General features: G+C 47.8%; 1 protein-coding gene across 8 annotated transcripts in view; it reads left to right on the forward strand.

The window, feature by feature from the left end:
• LOC141728024 (multiple epidermal growth factor-like domains protein 8) overlaps nt 1–20,308 on the forward strand; it is a 109,859-nt gene that overhangs the window by 79,189 nt on the left and 10,362 nt on the right. For 2 of the 8 annotated variants that reach the window (XM_074534317.1, XM_074534318.1), the window contains exons 18-27: nt 485–592; nt 3,378–3,514; nt 4,775–4,905; nt 7,347–7,515; nt 8,714–9,030; nt 10,542–10,708; nt 14,214–14,318; nt 15,298–15,438; nt 15,935–16,045; nt 20,067–20,113. In XM_074534317.1, the coding sequence (XP_074390418.1) occupies nt 485–592; nt 3,378–3,514; nt 4,775–4,905; nt 7,347–7,515; nt 8,714–9,030; nt 10,542–10,708; nt 14,214–14,318; nt 15,298–15,438; nt 15,935–16,045; nt 20,067–20,104 (1,424 nt within the window). In that variant the 3' untranslated portion in view covers nt 20,105–20,113. Of the gene's footprint in view, nt 1–484; nt 593–3,377; nt 3,515–4,774; nt 4,906–7,346; nt 7,516–8,713; nt 9,031–10,541; nt 10,709–14,213; nt 14,319–15,297; nt 15,439–15,934; nt 16,046–18,209; nt 18,678–20,066; nt 20,114–20,308 lie in introns of those variants that run through there. The other 6 variants (XM_074534322.1, XM_074534323.1, XM_074534319.1 and 3 more) reach the window with 5 other exon arrangements.

Genomic DNA, 20,308 nt, shown 5'->3' on the forward strand with positions numbered 1-20,308 from the left:
GGTTTCTATTTTGATTTTTTGGGGTTTTTATTTTGATTTTGATTTTTTGGGGTTTTTTTGGGGTTTTTATTTTGATTTTTTGGGGATTTTTTTGGGTTTCTATTTTGATTTTTTGGGGTTTTTATTTTGATTTTGATTTTTTGGGGTTTTTTTGGGGTTTTTATTGTGATTTTTTGGGGTTCTTTTTGGGGGTTTTATTTTGATTTTTTTGTGGTTTTTATTTTGATTTTTTGGGGTTTTTGGCGGGTTTTTATTTTGATTTTTGGGGTTTTTTTTGAGACTTTTATTTTGAATCTTTGGAGTTTTTATTTTGATTTTTTGGTTTTTTTTGGGGGGGTTTTTATTTTGATTTTTTGGGGAATTTTTAGGATTTTTTTTATTTTATTTCTGAGGAGTTTTGGTGATTTCTGGGGGTGTTTTTCTCTGCTTTAATTTGATTTTTTTTTTGCCGTTTTTGCCTGGTTTAACCCCATTTTCCCCCCAGGGTCGCTCTTTGTGGGGGAGGTGCCCCCCAAGTGGCGCCGCCCGGCCCCTCCCCCACAGCCCCCCGAGACCCTCACGTTCCTGCAGCTGGACATCGACCACTATGTGGGTATGGAGCCCCAAAATCACCCTGAAAAACCCCAAAATCACCCTGAAAAACCCCCAAAAACCCCAAAATTCTGCAGCTGGACATCGACCACTATGTGGGTATGGAGAGCCCCAAAACCCCCCAGATTCACCCCAAAATCGCCCTGAAAAACCCCCAAAATCACCCTGAAAAACCCCAAAAACCACAAAAATCCTTCCAAAAACCACAAAAATCCCCCTGAAAATCCCCCCAAAATCCCCCTGAAAATCCCCCAAAAAATCCCCCTGAAAATCCCCCCAGAAACCCCAAAAATCCCCCTGAAAATCCCCCCAAAAACCCCCCTCAAAAACCACAAAAATTCCCCCAAAAATCCCCCCAAAAATCCCCCCAAAAACCACAAAAATCCCCCCAAAAATCCCCCTGAAAATCACAAAAATCCCCCCAAAAATCCCCCTGAAAATCCCCCCAAAAACCACAAAAATCCCCCCAAAAATGCCCCCAAAACCCCCAAAATTCTGCAGCTGGACATCGACCATTATGTGGGTATGGAGAGCCCCAAAACCCCCCAGATTCACCCCAAAATCGCCCTGAAAAACCCACAAAAATCACTCCGAAAATCACAAAAATCCCCCCGAAAATCCCCCCAAAAACCCAAAAAATCCCCCCGAAAATCCCCCCAAAAACCACAAAAATCCCCCTCAAAATCCCCCCAAAAACCACAAAAATCCCCCCAAAAATCCCCCTGAAAATCACAAAAATCCCCCCAAAAATCCCCCTGAAAATCCCCCAAAAACCACAAAAATCCCCCCAAAAATCCCCCCAAAAACCACAAAATTCTGCAGCTGGACATCGACCACTATGTGGGTATGGAGAGCCCCAAAACCCCCCAGATTCACCCCAAAATCACCCTGAAAAACCCCCAAAATCACCCTGAAAAACCCCAAAAACCACAAAAATCCCCCCAAAAACCACAAAAATCCCCCTGAAAATCCCCCCAAAATCCCCCTGAAAATCCCCCAAAAAATCCCCCTGAAAATCCCCCCAGAAACCCCAAAAATCCCCCTGAAAATCCCCCCAAAAACCCCCCTCAAAAACCACAAAAATTCCCCCAAAAATCCCCCCAAAAATCCCCCCAAAAACCACAAAAATCCCCCCAAAAATCCCCCTGAAAATCACAAAAATCCCCCCAAAAATCCCCCCGAAAATCCCCCCAAAAACCCCAAAATTCTGCAGCTGGACATCGACCATTATGTGGGTATGGAGAGCCCCAAAATCCCCCAGATTCACCCCAAAATCACCCTGAAAAACCCCCAAAAATCACTCCGAAAATCACAAAAATCCCCCCGAAAATCCCCCCAAAAACCCAAAAAATCCCCCCGAAAATCCCCCCAAAAACCCAAAAAATCCCCCCGAAAATCCCCCCAAAAACCACAAAAATCCCCCCAAAAACCACAAAAATCCCCCCAAAAATCCCCCTGAAAATCCCCCCAAAAACCACAAAAATCCCCCCAAAAATGCCCCCAAAACCCCCAAAATTCTGCAGCTGGACATCGACCATTATGTGGGTATGGAGAGCCCCAAAACCCCCCAGATTCACCCCAAAATCGCCCTGAAAAACCCCCAAAATCACCCTGAAAAACCCCAAAAACCACAAAAATCCCCCCAAAAACCACAAAAATCCCCCTGAAAATCCCCCCAAAATCCCCCTGAAAATCCCCCAAAAAATCCCCCTGAAAATCCCCCCAGAAACCCCAAAAATCCCCCTGAAAATCCCCCCAAAAACCCCCCTCAAAAACCACAAAAATTCCCCCAAAAATCCCCCCAAAAATCCCCCCAAAAACCACAAAAATCCCCCCAAAAATCCCCCTGAAAATCACAAAAATCCCCCCAAAAATCCCCCTGAAAATCCCCCAAAAACCACAAAAATCCCCCCAAAAATGCCCCCAAAACCCCCAAAATTCTGTAGCTGGACATCGACCATTATGTGGGTATGGAGAGCCCCAAAACCCCCCAGATTCACCCCAAAATCGCCCTGAAAAACCCCCAAAATCACCCTGAAAAACCCCAAAAACCACAAAAATCCCCCCAAAAACCACAAAAATCCCCCTGAAAATCCCCCCAAAATCCCCCTGAAAATCCCCCAAAAAATCCCCCCGAAAATCCCCCCAGAAACCCCCCCAAAAACCCCCCTCAAAATCCCCCAAAAAACCCCAAAAATCCCCCAAAAATCCCCCTCAAAATCCCCTCAAAAACCCCTCAAAATCCCCAAATTTCCCCCCCAAAATTCCTTCAAATTCCTGAATTTCTTTCTCCAAATTCCCGCCCCTGCAACCCCCCCAAAAAAACCTCAAATTCCTCTCAAACATCCTCAATTTTCTCCCCAAAAATCCCCCAAAAATGCCCCAAATCTGCCCTAAACACCCCTCAAAATCCCCAAATTTTCTCAAATTTCCCCAAATTTTCGCTCCCGCACCCCCCACCAAAAACCTCAAATTCCCCTCAAATTTCTCCCCAAAAATCTCCCAAAAAATGCCCCAAATCTCCCCTAAAAACCCCTCAAAATCCCCAAAATTCCTAAATTTCCCCCCCTTAAAATTCCTGAATTTCTCTCTCCAAATCCCCCAAATTTCCCCAAATTTCTGCCCCCGCACCCCTCCACAAAAACCTCAAATTCCTCCTCAAACCTCCTCAATTTTCTCCCCAAAAATGCCCCCAAAAACGCTCCAAATCTCCCCTAAAACCCCCTCAAAATCCCCAAAATTTCCCCAATTTTTCCAAATTTTCCCAATTTTCCCGTTTTTCGCAGGCGTTCCCCCGCGGGGGTTCCCGGGCTGGCCCCGCCCCTCCCCCATCCTGCGCATGCTCGGGGTGACGGGGGAGGGGCGGAGCGGCAGCGTCCGCCTGCGCGGCTTCAGCCCTACTGCCACGTGCTGGCGCCTCCAGGTGAGCCCCAAAATCCCCAGAATTCACCCCAAAATCCCCGAGCACCCAAACCCCAACATCGCTGCGAAAAACCCCCAAAATTCTGGGAAAAAAACCCCAAAATTCTGTGAAATTCCGGTGAAAATCGGCCCCAAAATGGCCCAAAAATGGCAAAAATTGCACCCAAAAATGGAAATTTTGGAGCTCTTGTGTGTCCAGGTGAGCCCCAAAATCCCCAAAATTCACCCCAAAATCCTTCAGCCAAAAATCCCCAAAATCCTGGGAAAAAACCCCAAAATTCTGTGAAATTCCGGTGAAAATCGGCCCCAAAATGGCCCAAAAATGGAAATTTTGGAGGTTCTGGTGCGGATTTAGTTCCTCCAGGTGAGACCCCAAAATCCCCAAAATTCACCCCAAAATCTTTCAGCCAAAAACCCCCAAAATTCTGGAAAAAAACCTCAAAATTCTGGAAAAAAACCTCAAAATTCTGGGAAAAAAACCCTCAAAATTCTGGGAAAAAAAAATCCCAAAATTCTGGGAAAAAAACCCCAAAATTCTGCGAAATTCCTGTGAAAATTTGGCTCAAAATGACCCAAAAATTGCACCCAAAAATGGAATTTTTTTTGATTTTTTTCCGGAATTTTGGGGTTTTTTGTTCTCAGAAATTTTGGGGTGAATTTTGGGAATTTTGGGGTCTCACCTGGACACACAAAAGCTCCAAAATTTCCATTTTTGGGGCCGTTTTAAACCAATTTTTTGGGAATTTTTGTGGAATTTCAGAGGTTTCTGTGCTGAATTTTTGGGGTTGATTTCAGGAAAAATTTGGGAATTTTGGGGGCTGATTTGGGTGAGAATTTGTGAGAATTTGAGGAAAAATTTGGGAATTTTGGGGGCTGATTTGGGTGAGAATTTGTGAGAATTTGAGGAAAAATTTGGGAATTTTGGGGGCGATTTGGGTGAGAATTTGAGGAATTTTGGGATATTGCAGAAATTTTGGGAGAATCGTTGGAACTTGGGATTTTTGGGTGGGATTTTCGGTGGAATCCTGGGAATTTTGGGGCAGATTTTGGGAATTTGGAAGTGAAGTGGAAAACTAAAATTTTTCTTTTTTAAATTGGGAATTTTTGGGTGCGAATTTGAAATTTTGGGGCGTTTTCGCTCCGAATTGCAGCGGGATTTTGGGGATTTTGGGGATTTTGGGGATTTTGGGGATTTGGGGATCTGTAGGTGGGAAATGTTTGGGATTTTGGGGTGAATTTTGGGGATTTTGGGGTTTTCCAGGAGCGATGGAGGCGCACCTGGAGCCGCTGGAGCAGGAATTGGAGGCCGCGCTCAGGAGGGAGCAGAGGGGGCGAACCCCAAATTTGGGCCCCCCAAAAACGTCCTGGGGCTGCAGCTGGTCCGGAAACAGAGTGAGGAAAAATCCCAAAAAAAATTGGGAATTTTGGGGGAAAATAAAAAAAAAAAATGGGGGAAAACGGCAAAAAAATGGGGCAAAAAATGGCAAAAATAGGGCAAAAAATCAACAAAAATGAGCTTAAAAATCTCACAAATTAACGGTAAAAGTGGTCCAAAAATCCCTCAAAAATAATCACCAAAAGTCTTCAGAAATGCCCCAAAAATAATCCCCAAAAACCTCCAAAAATGCCCCAAAAATAATCCCCAAAAATCTTCAGAAATGCCCCAAAAATAAACTAAAATGGTCTCAAAATACAACCCCAAAAACCTCCAAAAATGCCCCAAAAATCAGCCCCAGAAAATTTCAAAATATTCCCCAAAAATGCCCCAAAAATCAACTGAAATGATCCAAAATAAATCACCCAAAACTGCCTGAAAAACCTCCAAAAATGCTCCAAAAATCACCCCAAAATCGACCCCAAAAATTCCAAAATAACCCAAGAAATGTCAAAAATTGCTTCAAAAATCAACCAAAATGACTCAAAAAATCCCCAAAAAATGCCCCAAAATCAACCCCAAAACTTCCCCAAAAACCCCAAAATCATCCCAAAAAATATTTCCCAAAAGCCTCAAAAAAAGCCCCAAAAATCATCAAAAACCATCCCAAAATTGGGATTTCCTAAACAATTTTGGGGGTTTTTGGGGTTAATTTTTGGGTTAATTTTGGACGTTTTTGCGTTGATTTTAGGGTGGATTTTTGAGGTCATTTTGCTTCAATTTTGGGGCATTTTTGGAGGTTTTTGGGTTGATTTTGAGGAATATTTTTGGGGCATTTTTGGAGGTTTTTGGGGCATTTTGGGGTTGAATTTTGGGGATTTTTTTGGGTGATTTTGGTTGAATTTTGAGGCGTTTTTTGAGGTTTTTGGGGCTGATTTTGGGAGATATTTTTGGGGCATTTTGGGTGTATTTTGTGGGATTTTTTTGGCATTTTGGGGGATATTTTTGGGTCAATTTGGGGGATATTTTTGGGGCATTTTGGGTGTATTTTGTGGGATTTTTTGGCATTTTGGGGGATATTTTTGGAGGGTATTTTTGAGCATTTTGAGGGTGTTTTTGGAGAATATTTTTGGTCGTATTTTGTGGGATTTTTTTGGCATTTTGGGGGATATTTTTGGAGGGTATTTTTGAGCATTTTGGGGGTGTTTTTGGAGAATATTTTTGGTCGTATTTTGTGGGATTTTTTTGGCATTTTGGGGGATATTTTTGGGTCATTTTGAGGGATATTTTTGGGGCATTTTGGGTGTATTTTGTGGGATTTTTTTGGCATTTTGGGGGATATTTTTGGAGGGTATTTTTTGTGCATTTTGGGGGTGTTTTTGGTGGATATTTTTGGGCGATTTTGCGTGTATTTTGTGGGATTTTTTGGGCATTTTGGGGGATATTTTTGGGGCATTTTGGGTGTATTTTGTGGATTTTTTTGGCATTTTGGGGGATATTTTTGGGTCAATTTGGGGGATATTTTTGGGGCATTTTGGGTGTATTTTGTGGGATTTTTTGGGATTTTGGGGGATATTTTTGGAGGGTATTTTTGAGCATTTTGGGGGTGTTTTTGGAGAATATTTTTGGTCGTATTTTGTGGGATTTTTTTGGCATTTTGGGGGATATTTTTGGGTCAATTTGGGGGATATTTTTGGGGCATTTTGGGTGTATTTTGTGGGATTTTTTGGGATTTTGGGGGATATTTTTGGAGGGTATTTTTGAGCATTTTGGGGGTGTTTTTGGAGAATATTTTTGGTCGTATTTTGTGGGATTTTTTTGGCATTTTGGGGGATATTTTTGGGTCAATTTGGGGGATATTTTTGGGGCATTTTGGGTGTATTTTGTGGGATTTTTTGGGATTTTGGGGGATATTTTTGGAGGGTATTTTTGAGCATTTTGGGGGTGTTTTTGGAGAATATTTTTGGTCGTATTTTGTGGGATTTTTTTGGCATTTTGGGGGATATTTTTGGGTCAATTTGGGGGATATTTTTGGGGCATTTTGGGTGTATTTTGTGGGATTTTTTGGGATTTTGGGGGATATTTTTGGAGGGTATTTTTGAGCATTTTGGGGGTGTTTTTGGAGAATATTTTTGGTCGTATTTTGTGGGATTTTTTTGGCATTTTGGGGGATATTTTTGGGTCATTTTGAGGGATATTTTTGGGGCATTTTGGGTGTATTTTGTGGGATTTTTTGGGATTTTGGGGGATATTTTTGGAGGGTATTTTTGAGCATTTTAGGGGGGTTTTTGGCGTATATTTTTGGCCTATTTTGTGTGGATTTAAGCGACATTTTTTGGCTATTTTCAGACCCTTTTGGGGCTGATTTCCGTTGAGTTTTTTGAGCTGTTTCTCCCAAATTTCGAGGGATTTTTTCGGGGTTTTTTTTGGGGGTGACCTTTCCTTTTGTCCCCCTCAGGTATTTTGGGGTTCCAGGGGGGTCAGCGGAGCCTCTTTGTGCGGGTTGGGGTCTCCCTGCCCCGCCTGGTGCCCCCGGCCCGGCGGCTGCTGGAGCGGGGGCTGCGCTGGGGGGCGCTGGGGGTGCAGCCGGCGCCGCCCTTCGAGGCCAGCATCGACTTCGAGATACGGTAAAAAAGCACCTGAAATCAGCCCGAAATCAGCCCGAAATCAGCCTGAAATCACCCCAAAAATCCGCCCCAAAAATCCCCAAGTTACCCCAAAAAAATCCCCCCAAAAATCCCCAAAATTCCGCCTCAAAAATCCCCAAGTTACCCCAAAAACATTCCCCAAAATCACCCCAAAATCCTCCCAAAAATCCACCCCAAAATCACCTCAAAACCACCCCAAAATCCACCCGAAAATCTGCCCCAAAAATCCCCAAGTTACCCCAAAAAAATGCCCCAAAATTCCCACAAAATCCTCTCAAAAATCCACCTCAAAATCCCCAAATTACCCTAAAAAAATCCCCCAAAATTCCCGCAAAATCCTCTCAAAAATCCACCTCAAAATCCCCAAATTACCCTAAAAAAATCCCCCAAAATTCCTGCAAAATCCACCTCAAAATCACCCCAAAATCACCCCCAAGTCCGCCCAAAATTCCACTTCAAAATCCCCAAGTTACCCCAAAAAAATCCCCCAAAATTCCCGCAAAATCCTCCCAAAAATCCACCTCAAAATCCCCAAATTACCCTAAAAAAATCCCCCAAAATTCTTGCAAAATCCACCTCAAAATCACCCCCAAATCCTCCCAAAAAATCCACCCCAAAAAAATCCCCCAAAATTCCCGCAAAATCCTCCCAAAAATCCACCCCAAAATCACCCCCAAATCCTCCCGAAAATCCGCCCCAAAAATCCCCAAGTTACCCCAAAAAAATCCCCCAAAAAATCCCCAAAATTCCGCCTCAAAAATCCCCAAATTACCCTAAAAATCCACCTCAAAATCACCCCAAAAATCCCCAAAATTCCGCCCCAAAAATCCCCAAGTTACCCCAAAAATCCCCCAAAAAATCCCCGAAAAATCCCCAAAATTCCGCCTCAAAAATCCCCAAGTTACCCCAAAAAAATCCCCCAAAATTCCTGCAGTCCTCCCAAAAATCCACCTCAAAATCACCCCAAAAATCCCCAAATCACCCCAAAATCACCTCAAACATCCTCACATTAATCCAAAAAACCCCAAAAAATCCTCCAAAAATCTCCCCAAAATCCCCTCAAAAATCCTCCCAGACCCCCCAGTCCCCTCCTGAACCCTCAAATTTTTTACAAAAACCCCAAAATTTCCCAAAATTTCTCAAAATTTCCCCAAATTTCCCAAATTCCCTTTTGCAGGTTCATGGCGGACTCGGGCCTGGTCGGCTGCTGCTGGGTGGAGCTGCCCCCAGGGCGGTTCCAATGGAGGGGGGACCCCCAAAACCCCTCAGATCCCCCCCAAAACCCCTCAGATCCCCCCCAAAACCTGAATTCAGCCCAAAATCCTCTGAATTCACCCCAAGATCCCCCCGAGGACCCCCCGAAATCCACATTGTGCCAGCTGGAGGCCGATGCGGTTTGGGGGGAGCTCCGGGGTCACCCCCCCGAGGGCGACTGGATTGGTTTGGCCCCGCTGAGGGTGCTGAGCCTGGACATCGAGTGCGCCGGCAGGAAAGGTAACTGGGACGGACTGGGATGGGTTAAATGGGGTTAATTGGGGTTAATTGGGGTTAAATGGAGTTAAATGGGGTTAAATGGGGACTGGGAGGGGTTTGGGACAAACTGGGAGTGGTTTGGGAGGGGTTAAATGGGGACTGGGAGGGGTTAAATGGGGCTAAATGGGGCTGGGCCTGCTGAGGGCGCTGGGCCTGCACATCGAGTGCGCCAGCGGGGAAGGTAACTGGGACAAACTGGGATGGACTGGGACGGACTGGGATGGACTGGGAGGAGTTAATTGGGGTTAAATGGGGTTAATTGGGGTTAAATGGGGACTGGGAGGGGTTTGGGACAAACTGGGATAAATTGGGAGTGGTTTGGGAGGGGTTAAATGGGGTTAAATGGGACTGGGCCTGCTGAGGGTGCTGAGCCTGGACATCGAGTGCGCCGGCGGGAAAGGTGACTGGGACAAACTGGGATGGACTGGGAGGGGTTAATTGGGGTTAAATGGGGACTGGGAGGGGTTTGGGACAAACTGGGATAAACTGGGAGAGGTTTGGGAGGGGTTAAATGGGGACTGGGAGGGGTTAAATGGGGACTGGGATGGACCGGGAGGGGTTTGGGACAAACTGGGATAAACTGGGATGGACTGGGAGGGTTTAAATGGGGTTTGGGAGGGGTTAAATGGGGACTGGGAGGGGTTAAATGGGGACTGGGATGGACTGGGAGGGGTTTGGGGCAAACTGGGATAAACTGGGATGGACTGGGAGGGGTTAAATGGGGTTTGGGAGGGTTTAAATGGGATTGGGAAGGGTTAAATGGGTTCTGGGAGGGGTTTGGGGGCATTGGAATAAACTGGGATATACTGGGAGGGGTGAAAGGAGCACTGGGATGGACTGGGAAGGGATTTGGGGCAGTTTCGGGGTTTTCAGGGGCTTTTTTGGGGTCCCGGAGTGGATTTGGGGCGGTTTCAGTTCAAGTTTGGGTTTTGCCTCTGGAGCTGCAGTTCCACTTTTTGGTCACCAGGGGCCGCTGCACGATGGGGCCATTTTAGGGGTTTTTAGGGTCATTTTTGGGGTTCTGTACTCGATTTTGGGATCTTGGACTCAGAATTGGGGCTTTTTAGCTGAATTTTGGGGTTCTTTGTCTCAGAATTGGGGTTTTTTGGGTCAATTCCGTCCAATTTTGCGTTGTGTATTTTGAGCTGCAGTTCCACTTTTCGGTCACCAGGGGCCGCTGCACGATGGGGCCATTTTAGGGGTTTTTAGGGTCATTTTTGGGGTTCTGTACTCGATTTTGGGATCTTGCACTCAGTTTTGGGGCTTCTTAGCTGAATTTTGAGGTTTTTTGCACAATTTTGGGTAAATTCCGTTCAATTTTGCGTTGTGTATTTTGAGCTGCAGTTCCACTTTTCGGCCACCAGGGGTCGCTGTAGCGAAGCATTTTCTGGGCGGTTTTTGGGGTCGTTTTTGGGGTTTTTCGGGGTGCCGGAGCCGATTTTGGGGTGAATTTTGCTATTTTTGGGTGCCAGGGGTGTTCCCGGAGCCGCAGCAGGACCCGGTGATTGCCATCGCGGCCGTGGCGCTGCGCCAGGGGGCGCGGGAGCCGTTCCTGAGGGTCGTGTTCACCCTGCTCAGCTGCGCCCCCCTGCGCGGGGCCACGGTCAGGAGCTTCGACAGCGAGAGGGACCTGCTGCAGGTGGGCATTTTGGGGTGAAAAATGGGCATTTTGGGATTTGGGGGAATTTGGAGGGGTCTGGGAAGGGTTTGGAGGGGATTTGGGGCGATTTTGGGTGGTTTTGGGGGAGGTTTCGGGGGTGGTTTTGGAGCCACCGTGCGGAGCTTTGACAGTGAGAGGGACCTGCTGCAGGCGGGCATTTTGGGGTGAAAAATGGGGATTTTGGGGTTAAAAATGAGGATTTTGGGGTTTGGGGGAACTTGGAGGGGTCTGGGAAGGGTTTGGAGGGGATTTGGGGTGATTTTGGGTGGTTTTGGGGGAGGTTTCGGGGGTGGTTTTGGAGCTACCGTGCAGAGTTTTGACAGTGAAAAGAGCCTGCTGCAGGTGGGAATTTTGGGGTGAAAAATGGGGATTTTGGGGTTTTTGGGAAATTGGAGGGGTTTGGAGGGATTTTGGGTGGTTTTGGGGCGATTTTGGGTGAGATTTGGGGCAATTTTGGGTGAGATTGGGGGAGGTTTTGGGGGTGGTTTTGGAGCCACCGTCAGGAGCTTTGACAGAGAGAGGGGCCTGCTGCAGGCGGGCATTTTGGGGTGAAAAATGGGCATTTTGGGGTTTTTGGGAACTTGGAGGGGTTTGGAGGGGAGTTTGGGGTGATTTTGGGTGGTTTTGGGGGAGATTTGGGGTGGTTTTGGAGCCACCGTGCGGAGCTTTGACAGTGAGAGGGACCTGCTGCAGGTGGGGTGAAAAATGGGGATTTTGGGGTGAAAAATGAGGATTTTGGGGTTTGGGGGAATTTGGAGGGGTCTGGGAAGGGTTTGGAGGGGATTTGGGGCGATTTTGGGGGGTTTTGGGTGAGATTTGGGGAGATTTTGGGCGTGGTTTTGGAGCCACCACCAGGAGCTTCGACAGCGAGAGGGACCTGCTGCAGGTGGGAATTTTGGGGTGAAAAATGGGGATTTTGGGGTTAAAAATGGGCATTTTGGGGTTTTTGGGAACTTGGAGGGGTCTGGGAAGGGTTTGGCAGAAATTTGGGGGGTTTTGGGTGAGATTTGGGGGAGTTTCAGGGGTGGTTTTGGAGCCACCGTGCGGAGCTTTGACAGTGAGAGGGACCTGCTGCAGGCGGGCATTTTGGGGTGAAAAATGGGGATTTTGGGGTTAAAAATGAGGATTTTGGGGTTTGGGGGAACTTGGAGGGGTCTGGGAAGGGTTTGGAGGGGATTTGGGGTGATTTTGGGTGGTTTTGGGGGAGGTTTCGGGGGTGGTTTTGGAGCTACCGTGCAGAGTTTTGACAGTGAAAAGAGCCTGCTGCAGGTGGGAATTTTGGGGTGAAAAATGGGGATTTTGGGGTTTTTGGGAAATTGGAGGGGTTTGGAGGGATTTTGGGTGGTTTTGGGGCGATTTTGGGTGAGATTTGGGGCAATTTTGGGTGAGATTGGGGGAGGTTTTGGGGGTGGTTTTGGAGCCACCGTCAGGAGCTTTGACAGAGAGAGGGGCCTGCTGCAGGCGGGCATTTTGGGGTGAAAAATGGGCATTTTGGGGTTTTTGGGAACTTGGAGGGGTTTGGAGGGGAGTTTGGGGTGATTTTGGGTGGTTTTGGGGGAGATTTGGGGTGGTTTTGGAGCCACCGTGCGGAGCTTTGACAGTGAGAGGGACCTGCTGCAGGTGGGGTGAAAAATGGGGATTTTGGGGTGAAAAATGAGGATTTTGGGGTTTGGGGGAATTTGGAGGGGTCTGGGAAGGGTTTGGAGGGGATTTGGGGCGATTTTGGGGGGTTTTGGGTGAGATTTGGGGAGATTTTGGGCGTGGTTTTGGAGCCACCACCAGGAGCTTCGACAGCGAGAGGGACCTGCTGCAGGTGGGAATTTTGGGGTGAAAAATGGGGATTTTGGGGTTAAAAATGGGCATTTTGGGGTTTTTGGGAACTTGGAGGGGTCTGGGAAGGGTTTGGCAGAAATTTGGGGGGTTTTGGGTGAGATTTGGGGGAGTTTCAGGGGTGGTTTTGGAGCCACCGTGCGGAGCTTTGACAGTGAGAGGGACCTGCTGCAGGCGGGCATTTTGGGGTGAAAAATGGGGATTTTGGGGTTAAAAATGAGGATTTTGGGGTTTGGGGGAACTTGGAGGGGTCTGGGAAGGGTTTGGAGGGGATTTGGGGTGATTTTGGGTGGTTTTGGGGGAGGTTTCGGGGGTGGTTTTGGAGCTACCGTGCAGAGTTTTGACAGTGAAAAGAGCCTGCTGCAGGTGGGAATTTTGGGGTGAAAAATGGGGATTTTGGGGTTTTTGGGAAATTGGAGGGGTTTGGAGGGATTTTGGGTGGTTTTGGGGCGATTTTGGGTGAGATTTGGGGCAATTTTGGGTGAGATTGGGGGAGGTTTTGGGGGTGGTTTTGGAGCCACCGTCAGGAGCTTTGACAGAGAGAGGGGCCTGCTGCAGGCGGGCATTTTGGGGTGAAAAATGGGCATTTTGGGGTTTTTGGGAACTTGGAGGGGTTTGGAGGGGAGTTTGGGGTGATTTTGGGTGGTTTTGGGGGAGATTTGGGGTGGTTTTGGAGCCACCGTGCGGAGCTTTGACAGTGAGAGGGACCTGCTGCAGGTGGGGTGAAAAATGGGGATTTTGGGGTGAAAAATGAGGATTTTGGGGTTTGGGGGAATTTGGAGGGGTCTGGGAAGGGTTTGGAGGGGATTTGGGGCGATTTTGGGGGGTTTTGGGTGAGATTTGGGGAGATTTTGGGCGTGGTTTTGGAGCCACCACCAGGAGCTTCGACAGCGAGAGGGACCTGCTGCAGGTGGGAATTTTGGGGTGAAAAATGGGGATTTTGGGGTTAAAAATGGGCATTTTGGGGTTTTTGGGAACTTGGAGGGGTCTGGGAAGGGTTTGGCAGAAATTTGGGGGGTTTTGGGTGAGATTTGGGGGAGTTTCAGGGGTGGTTTTGGAGCCACCGTGCGGAGCTTTGACAGTGAGAGGGACCTGCTGCAGGCGGGCATTTTGGGGTGAAAAATGGGGATTTTGGGGTTAAAAATGAGGATTTTGGGGTTTGGGGGAACTTGGAGGGGTCTGGGAAGGGTTTGGAGGGGATTTGGGGTGATTTTGGGTGGTTTTGGGGCGATTTTGGGTGAGATTTGGGGGAGTTTCAGGGGTGGTTTTGGAGCCACCGTGCGGAGCTTCGACAGCGAGAGGGACCTGCTGCAGGTGGGAGATTTGGGGTGAAAAATGGGGATTTTGGGTTAAAAACCCGAGGGATTTTGGGGTAAAAAACAATGGGATTTGAGGTAAAAATCCCAGGGATTCTGGGGTAGAAACCCCAGAGATTTTGGGGTAAAATATGTGAATTTGGGGGTATAAAATGGGGATTTTTTTTGGTAAAAATCACAGGAATTTTGGAGTAAAAAGTGGGGATTTTTGGGGTAAAAAAATGAGGATTTCAGGCTAAAAAACCCCCATGGATGTTAGGGTAAAATCTGTGGATTTGGGGGGTAAAAAATGGAGATTTTGGGGTGAAAAATGGGGATTTTGGATCCCTCCGTCCCAGTCGTTTGCAGAGTTCGTTGGCATCGTGGACCCCGACGTGATCACGGGCTACAACATCCACAACTTCGACCTGCCCTACCTGATCCAGAGGGCACAGGTGTTACAGGTGAGACACACCTGGGACACACCTGGGAACCCCAAAAAATCCCAAAAAAACCCCCCAAAAATTCCCTAAAAAATCGCCCAAAAAATCCACAAAAAAATCCACAATAAAATCCTCAAAAAATGCCAAATCCCAGGGAGCCCCCAAAATCCACAACTTCCACCTGCCCTACCTGATCCAGAGGGCGCAGGTGCTGCAGGTGAGACACACCTGGGACCCCCCTGATGTCCCCAAACCCCTCCCAGGTGTCCCCAAGTCCCTCACCTGTCCCTCACCTGTCCCAGGTGGATTCGTTCCCGTACCTGGGCTGGGTCAGGGGGGTCTCTCATCTGTCCCTGACCTGTCCCTCACCTGTCCCAGGTGTCCCCAGCCCCTCTCCTGTCTCTCACCTGTCCCAGGTGGATTCGTTCCCGTACCTGGGCTGGGTCCGGGGGGTCTCTCACCTGTCCCAGGTGTCCCCAGGTGTCCCCAGCCCCTCTCCCACCTGTCCCTCACCTGTCCCAGGTGTCCCCAGCCCCTCTCTCACCGGTCCCAGGTGTCCCCAAGTCCCTCACCTGTCCCAGGTGGATTCGTTCCTGTACCTGGGCCGGGTGCGGGGGGTCCCTCAGGTGTCCTCAGGTGTCCCCAGCCCCTCTCTCACCTGTCCCTCACCTGTCCCTCACCTGTCTCTCATGTGTCCCCAGGTGTCCTTCACGTGTCCCTCACGTGTCCCTCACCTGTCCCAGGTGTCCCCAGCCCCTCTCTCACCTGTCCCTCACCTGTCACAGGTGGACTCGTTCCCGTACCTGCGCTGGGTCAGGGAGGTCCCTCAGGTGTCCCCAGCCCCTCACCTGTCCCTCAACTGTCCCAGGTGTCCCCAAGTCCCTCACCTGTCTCACCTGTCCCAGGTGGATTCATTCCCATACCTGGGCCGGGTCCGGGGGGTCCCTCAGGTGTCCCCAGGTGTCCCCAGCCCCTCTCCCACCTGTCCCACCTGTCGCAGGTGCCGTCGTTCCCGTACCTGGGCCGGGTGCGGGGGGCGCCGTCGCAGGTGAAGGATTCGGCGTTCCAGAGCCGCCAGCTCGGCCGCAGGGAGGGCAAGGTGGTGACCACGCCCAGGAGGGTGACCCTGGACATGCTGCAGGTGAGGGGCACACCTGGGCACACCTGGGCACACCTGGGAGGGTGACCCTGGACATGCTGCAGGTGAGGGGCACACCTGGGCACACCTGGGAGGGTGACCCTGGACATGCTGCAGGTGAGGGGCACACCTGGGCACACCTGAGATACACCTGAGATACACCTGCGAGGGTAAAACACATCTGGGACACACCTGGACACACCTGGGATACACCTGGGACACACCTGGGTACACCTGGGAGTGATTTGGGGACAGCTTTGAACTCCCCAGGTAAATTTTGGGATCCCCTGGTGAATTTTGGGGTTCCCCAGGTGAATTTTGGGGTTTTTTTTGGGGTGTTTTTGGGGGTCCCCAGGTGAATTTTGGGGTGTTTTTGGGGGTCCCCAGGTGAATTTTGGGGTGTTTTGGGGGTGTTTTGGGGTTTCCCAGGTGAATTTTGGGGTGTTTTGGGGTGTTTTGGGGTTTCCCAGGTGAATTTTGGGGTGTTTTTGGCGCCCAGGTGCTGCTGCGGGAGCACAAGCTGCGCTCGTACTCGCTCAACGCCATCAGCGCCCACTTCCTGCACGAGCAGGAGGAGGAGGTTCCCCACGGCATCATCACCGAGCTGCAGGTGAGCCCCCAAATGTCCCCAAAATGTCACCTGGAGTTACAGGTGTGCCCTTAAAATGGCTTTAAATGGGCACAAAATGGCCCAAATTGGCACAAAATGGCCCCAAAATGGCCCCACGGCATCATCACCGAGCTGCAGGTGAGCCCCCAAATGTCCCCAAAATGTCCCCAAATGTCCCCAAATGTCACCTGGAGTTACAGGTGTGCCCTTAAAATGGCTTTAAATGGGCACAAAATGGCCCAAATTGGCACAAAATGGCCCCAAAATGGCCCCACGGCATCATCACCGAGCTGCAGGTGAGCCCCCAAATGTCCCCAAAATGTCCCCAAATGTCCCCAAATGTCACCTGGAGTTACAGGTGTGCCCTTAAAATGGCTTTAAATGGGCACAAAATGGCCCAAATTGGCACAAAATGGCCCCAAAATGGCCCCACGGCATCATCACCGAGCTGCAGGTGAGCCCCCAAATGTCCCCAAAATGTCCCCAAATGTCCCCAAATGTCACCTGGAGTTACAGGTGTGCCCTTAAAATGGCTTTAAATGGGCACAAAATGGCCCAAATTGGCACAAAATGGCCCCAAAATGGCCCCACGGCATCATCACCGAGCTGCAGGTGAGCCCCCAAATGTCCCCAAAATGTCCCCAAATGTCCCCAAATGTCACCTGGAGTTACAGGTGTGCCCTTAAAATGGCTTTAAATGGGCACAAAATGGCCCAAATTGGCACAAAATGGCCCCAAAATGGCCCCACGGCATCATCACCGAGCTGCAGGTGAGCCCCCAAATGTCCCCAAATGTCCCCAAATGTCCCCAAATGTCACCTGGAGTTACAGGTGTGCCCTTAAAATGGCTTTAAATGGGCACAAAATGGCCCAAATTGGCACAAAATGGCCCCAAAATGGCCCCACGGCATCATCACCGAGCTGCAGGTGAGCCCCCAAATGTCCCCAAAATGTCCCCAAATGTCCCCAAATGTCACCTGGAGTTACAGGTGTGCCCTTAAAATGGCTTTAAATGGGCACAAAATGGCCCAAATTGGCACAAAATGGCCCCAAAATGGCCCCACGGCATCATCACCGAGCTGCAGGTGAGCCCCCAAATGTCCCCAAAATGTCCCCAAATGTCCCCAAATGTCACCTGGAGTTACAGGTGTGCCCTTAAAATGGCTTTAAATGGGCACAAAATGGCCCAAATTGGCACAAAATGGCCCCAAAATGGCCCCACGGCATCATCACCGAGCTGCAGGTGAGCCCCCAAATGTCCCCAAAATGTCCCCAAATGTCCCCAAATGTCACCTGGAGTTACAGGTGTGCCCTTAAAATGGCTTTAAATGGGCACAAAATGGCCCAAATTGGCACAAAATGGCCCCAAAATGGCCCCACGGCATCATCACCGAGCTGCAGGTGAGCCCCCAAATGTCCCCAAATGTCCCCAAATGTCCCCAAATGTCACCTGGAGTTACAGGTGTGCCCTTAAAATGGCTTTAAATGGGCACAAAATGGCCCAAATTGGCACAAAATGGCCCCAAAATGGCCCCACGGCATCATCACCGAGCTGCAGGTGAGCCCCCAAATGTCCCCAAAATGTCCCCAAATGTCCCCAAATGTCCCCAAATGTCACCTGGAGTTACAGGTGTGCCCTTAAAATGGCTTTAAATGGGCACAAAATGGCCCAAATTGGCACAAAATGGCCCCAAAATGGCCCCACGGCATCATCACCGAGCTGCAGGTGAGCCCCCAAATGTCCCCAAAATGTCCCCAAATGTCCCCAAATGTCACCTGGAGTTACAGGTGTGCCCTTAAAATGGCTTTAAATGGGCACAAAATGGCCCAAATTGGCACAAAATGGCCCCAAAATGGCCCCACGGCATCATCACCGAGCTGCAGGTGAGCCCCCAAATGTCCCCAAAATGTCCCCAAATGTCCCCAAATGTCACCTGGAGTTACAGGTGTGCCCTTAAAATGGCTTTAAATGGGCACATACCACAGGGACCAGGTCTTGATGCTGTGCACTGAAGCACAATGTCAAAGCTGAGTAAGTACCACATTAAAGTAAAGCAGATTTGGAGTTTCATGATTCAGGTGCTATAAATGTTTAAATAAAAGCACCAATAATAAAAAGGAATTTTTTATGAGACCATTTGGTCACATCTTTCCCCCTTCCTAGGTACATCAGTCTGAGGAACACACACAATGTGACCTACAGAGGAAGCATCCTTAAAGGAATGACCACAGTTCTGGAAGACAGAATGTTTACTGATCATAGCTCTAGTCCAGGGTGCAATGAGATCTCCAAATTCTTCCTTACTTTTCCCATGGGATCAGCTGTGCTGGCACTCCATAGTCACCTGAACTTTAATGCTGTGCTACTCATTAGGATAACACAGTAGTTAATTATTAGGTATAGTCATTGATTGATTAATCAGTTCAAATAGAATCTATTAAAGACAAATAACATCAAACTGTGGAGTTTGTACTTACTCTCTGTGATGAATAAAAACAGAATCCCCACAGCTCTCATTTATGGAAACTGCCTCTGATTGACAGAGTCTATACTCCTCTCACAACTAATTTTCCCCCAATGATTCTCAAAAAGTATTTTCTTTCTTTACAATAAAATATTTTCATAATACAACTTCTGAATGCCTGTTGCCTCTAGTCATAGCACCTTTGTCACCTTACACAGATTGTTGTAGATAAGGAGTAATTACACTGAAAGCAAGAAAATTAACTACACCTGTGGAACTTGGTGTCTGCCTTTGAAAGTTTCTTTACATTTACTAATTTTGTGTGCGATTTTCTCCTAGAAAACTATTTTGACCTACACTACATCAATTAACAGGAATGCTGGCAGAAGATTTTAGAAAATACTTAAATATTCAATAATGTGCTTCTAACATTAATTACTGATTAAAATCTGATCAACAGGATTAGGTAAATTTTTAATGCAACATAGAGTGGTAGGAAAAATTACAATAAGAGAACTAGAAGTAAAAGATACCATTAAGATTCTTAAAAAACGCTCTTCCTAAAAAACCCCGTACCTCTGGTTTTCAGCTGAACCACAAACTTGAAGTAAATTTAGGAAAGTGATTGCAAAGATCTGAGGACCAATCTAAACTAAGCAGAAAACTGTGGCAGCAAAAAATCAGGGCCAGATAGAAAATTGCCAATGGCTCTAGAGTTTGCTTCAGAGGAGAAATTTGCAGCACTTAAAGGCATCAGCCCCCTCAGGTTGTAACCCTGTCCCTTCCCTCCTGATTAATCTGAGATGTAACAGTCTGGGGAGCTGAAACACTCAAGTGTCCTTTACCTGTTTGGCCATTCAATATTTTATATTTTGATTGCCTGTCAGTCAGCTCATCACTTTTTCCACACATAAAAGTGAAGCTGTCAACATGAACATGGGAAGAAGAGATAACCAATCATAAAGAAAATACAGAAAGGTCAAACCCCAGACAAAATGCATTTTAATTGGATTATATACTTGGAAAGGCAGAAACGAGTTGATGTGAGGTGAAGCATGAAAAGCAGAAAATTAAATGAGGAGAGAGATGAGGACAGAGAGGCTCTAAAACAATGTTAAATTCTCACCAGCACAGGGAGGTGAGGGCTGGGCAGAGCAAAAACTGAGTGCTTCACATGCTGGGCCAAGTGGGACTGCCCGGTGTGAAGGCAGCAGGCAGGAGAGAGCTGACTGTCCCAACAAGGAGATCAAAGTGAAATAAAACCAGGCCTGAAGCCAGGGATGGAACAGGGAGCAATCCAGCATAGAACAAAGGCAGCTGGAGAACATGGCCTGGGTTGTCAGATAAGCACATATATCAAATCCCGTATTTCTGGAACTAAGCTACTCTGAAAATGGTTGTTTGTTAATTAAAAGTATTTACCAGAGAAAACCTCTGCACCAGGGCCTCCAGAAATCTCTCTAACTTCTGCATATACAAGTGCCAGCTTCTCCAGCTGCCTTGAAGAATTTTCTAATCTTTTCACTAATTTTAAGTTTTTTGGTTTTTTTTTCCAGTTGGAAAGAAGGAGGAAGCTACTGCAAGCATGAACTAAACTTCTAAGGTAAAAAATTCAGCTCAAGTAGTACTCAGAATTCACCTTAGGACAGTAAAGCACATTTTCTCCTGGGATATCTAACGCTAAGGTTTACTTCAAAATGACGTAATAAACCTGCTGACAAATACAGTGCAACAGGAAACAGAAGCAATCCTGAAAATGTGAATACTGGAAAATTTCTTTGCTGTTAAACAAGCCCAG

Source organism: Zonotrichia albicollis, unplaced genomic scaffold (genome assembly GCF_047830755.1).
Source record: "Zonotrichia albicollis isolate bZonAlb1 unplaced genomic scaffold, bZonAlb1.hap1 Scaffold_83, whole genome shotgun sequence".
Classification (NCBI taxonomy): domain Eukaryota; kingdom Metazoa; phylum Chordata; class Aves; order Passeriformes; family Passerellidae; genus Zonotrichia; species Zonotrichia albicollis.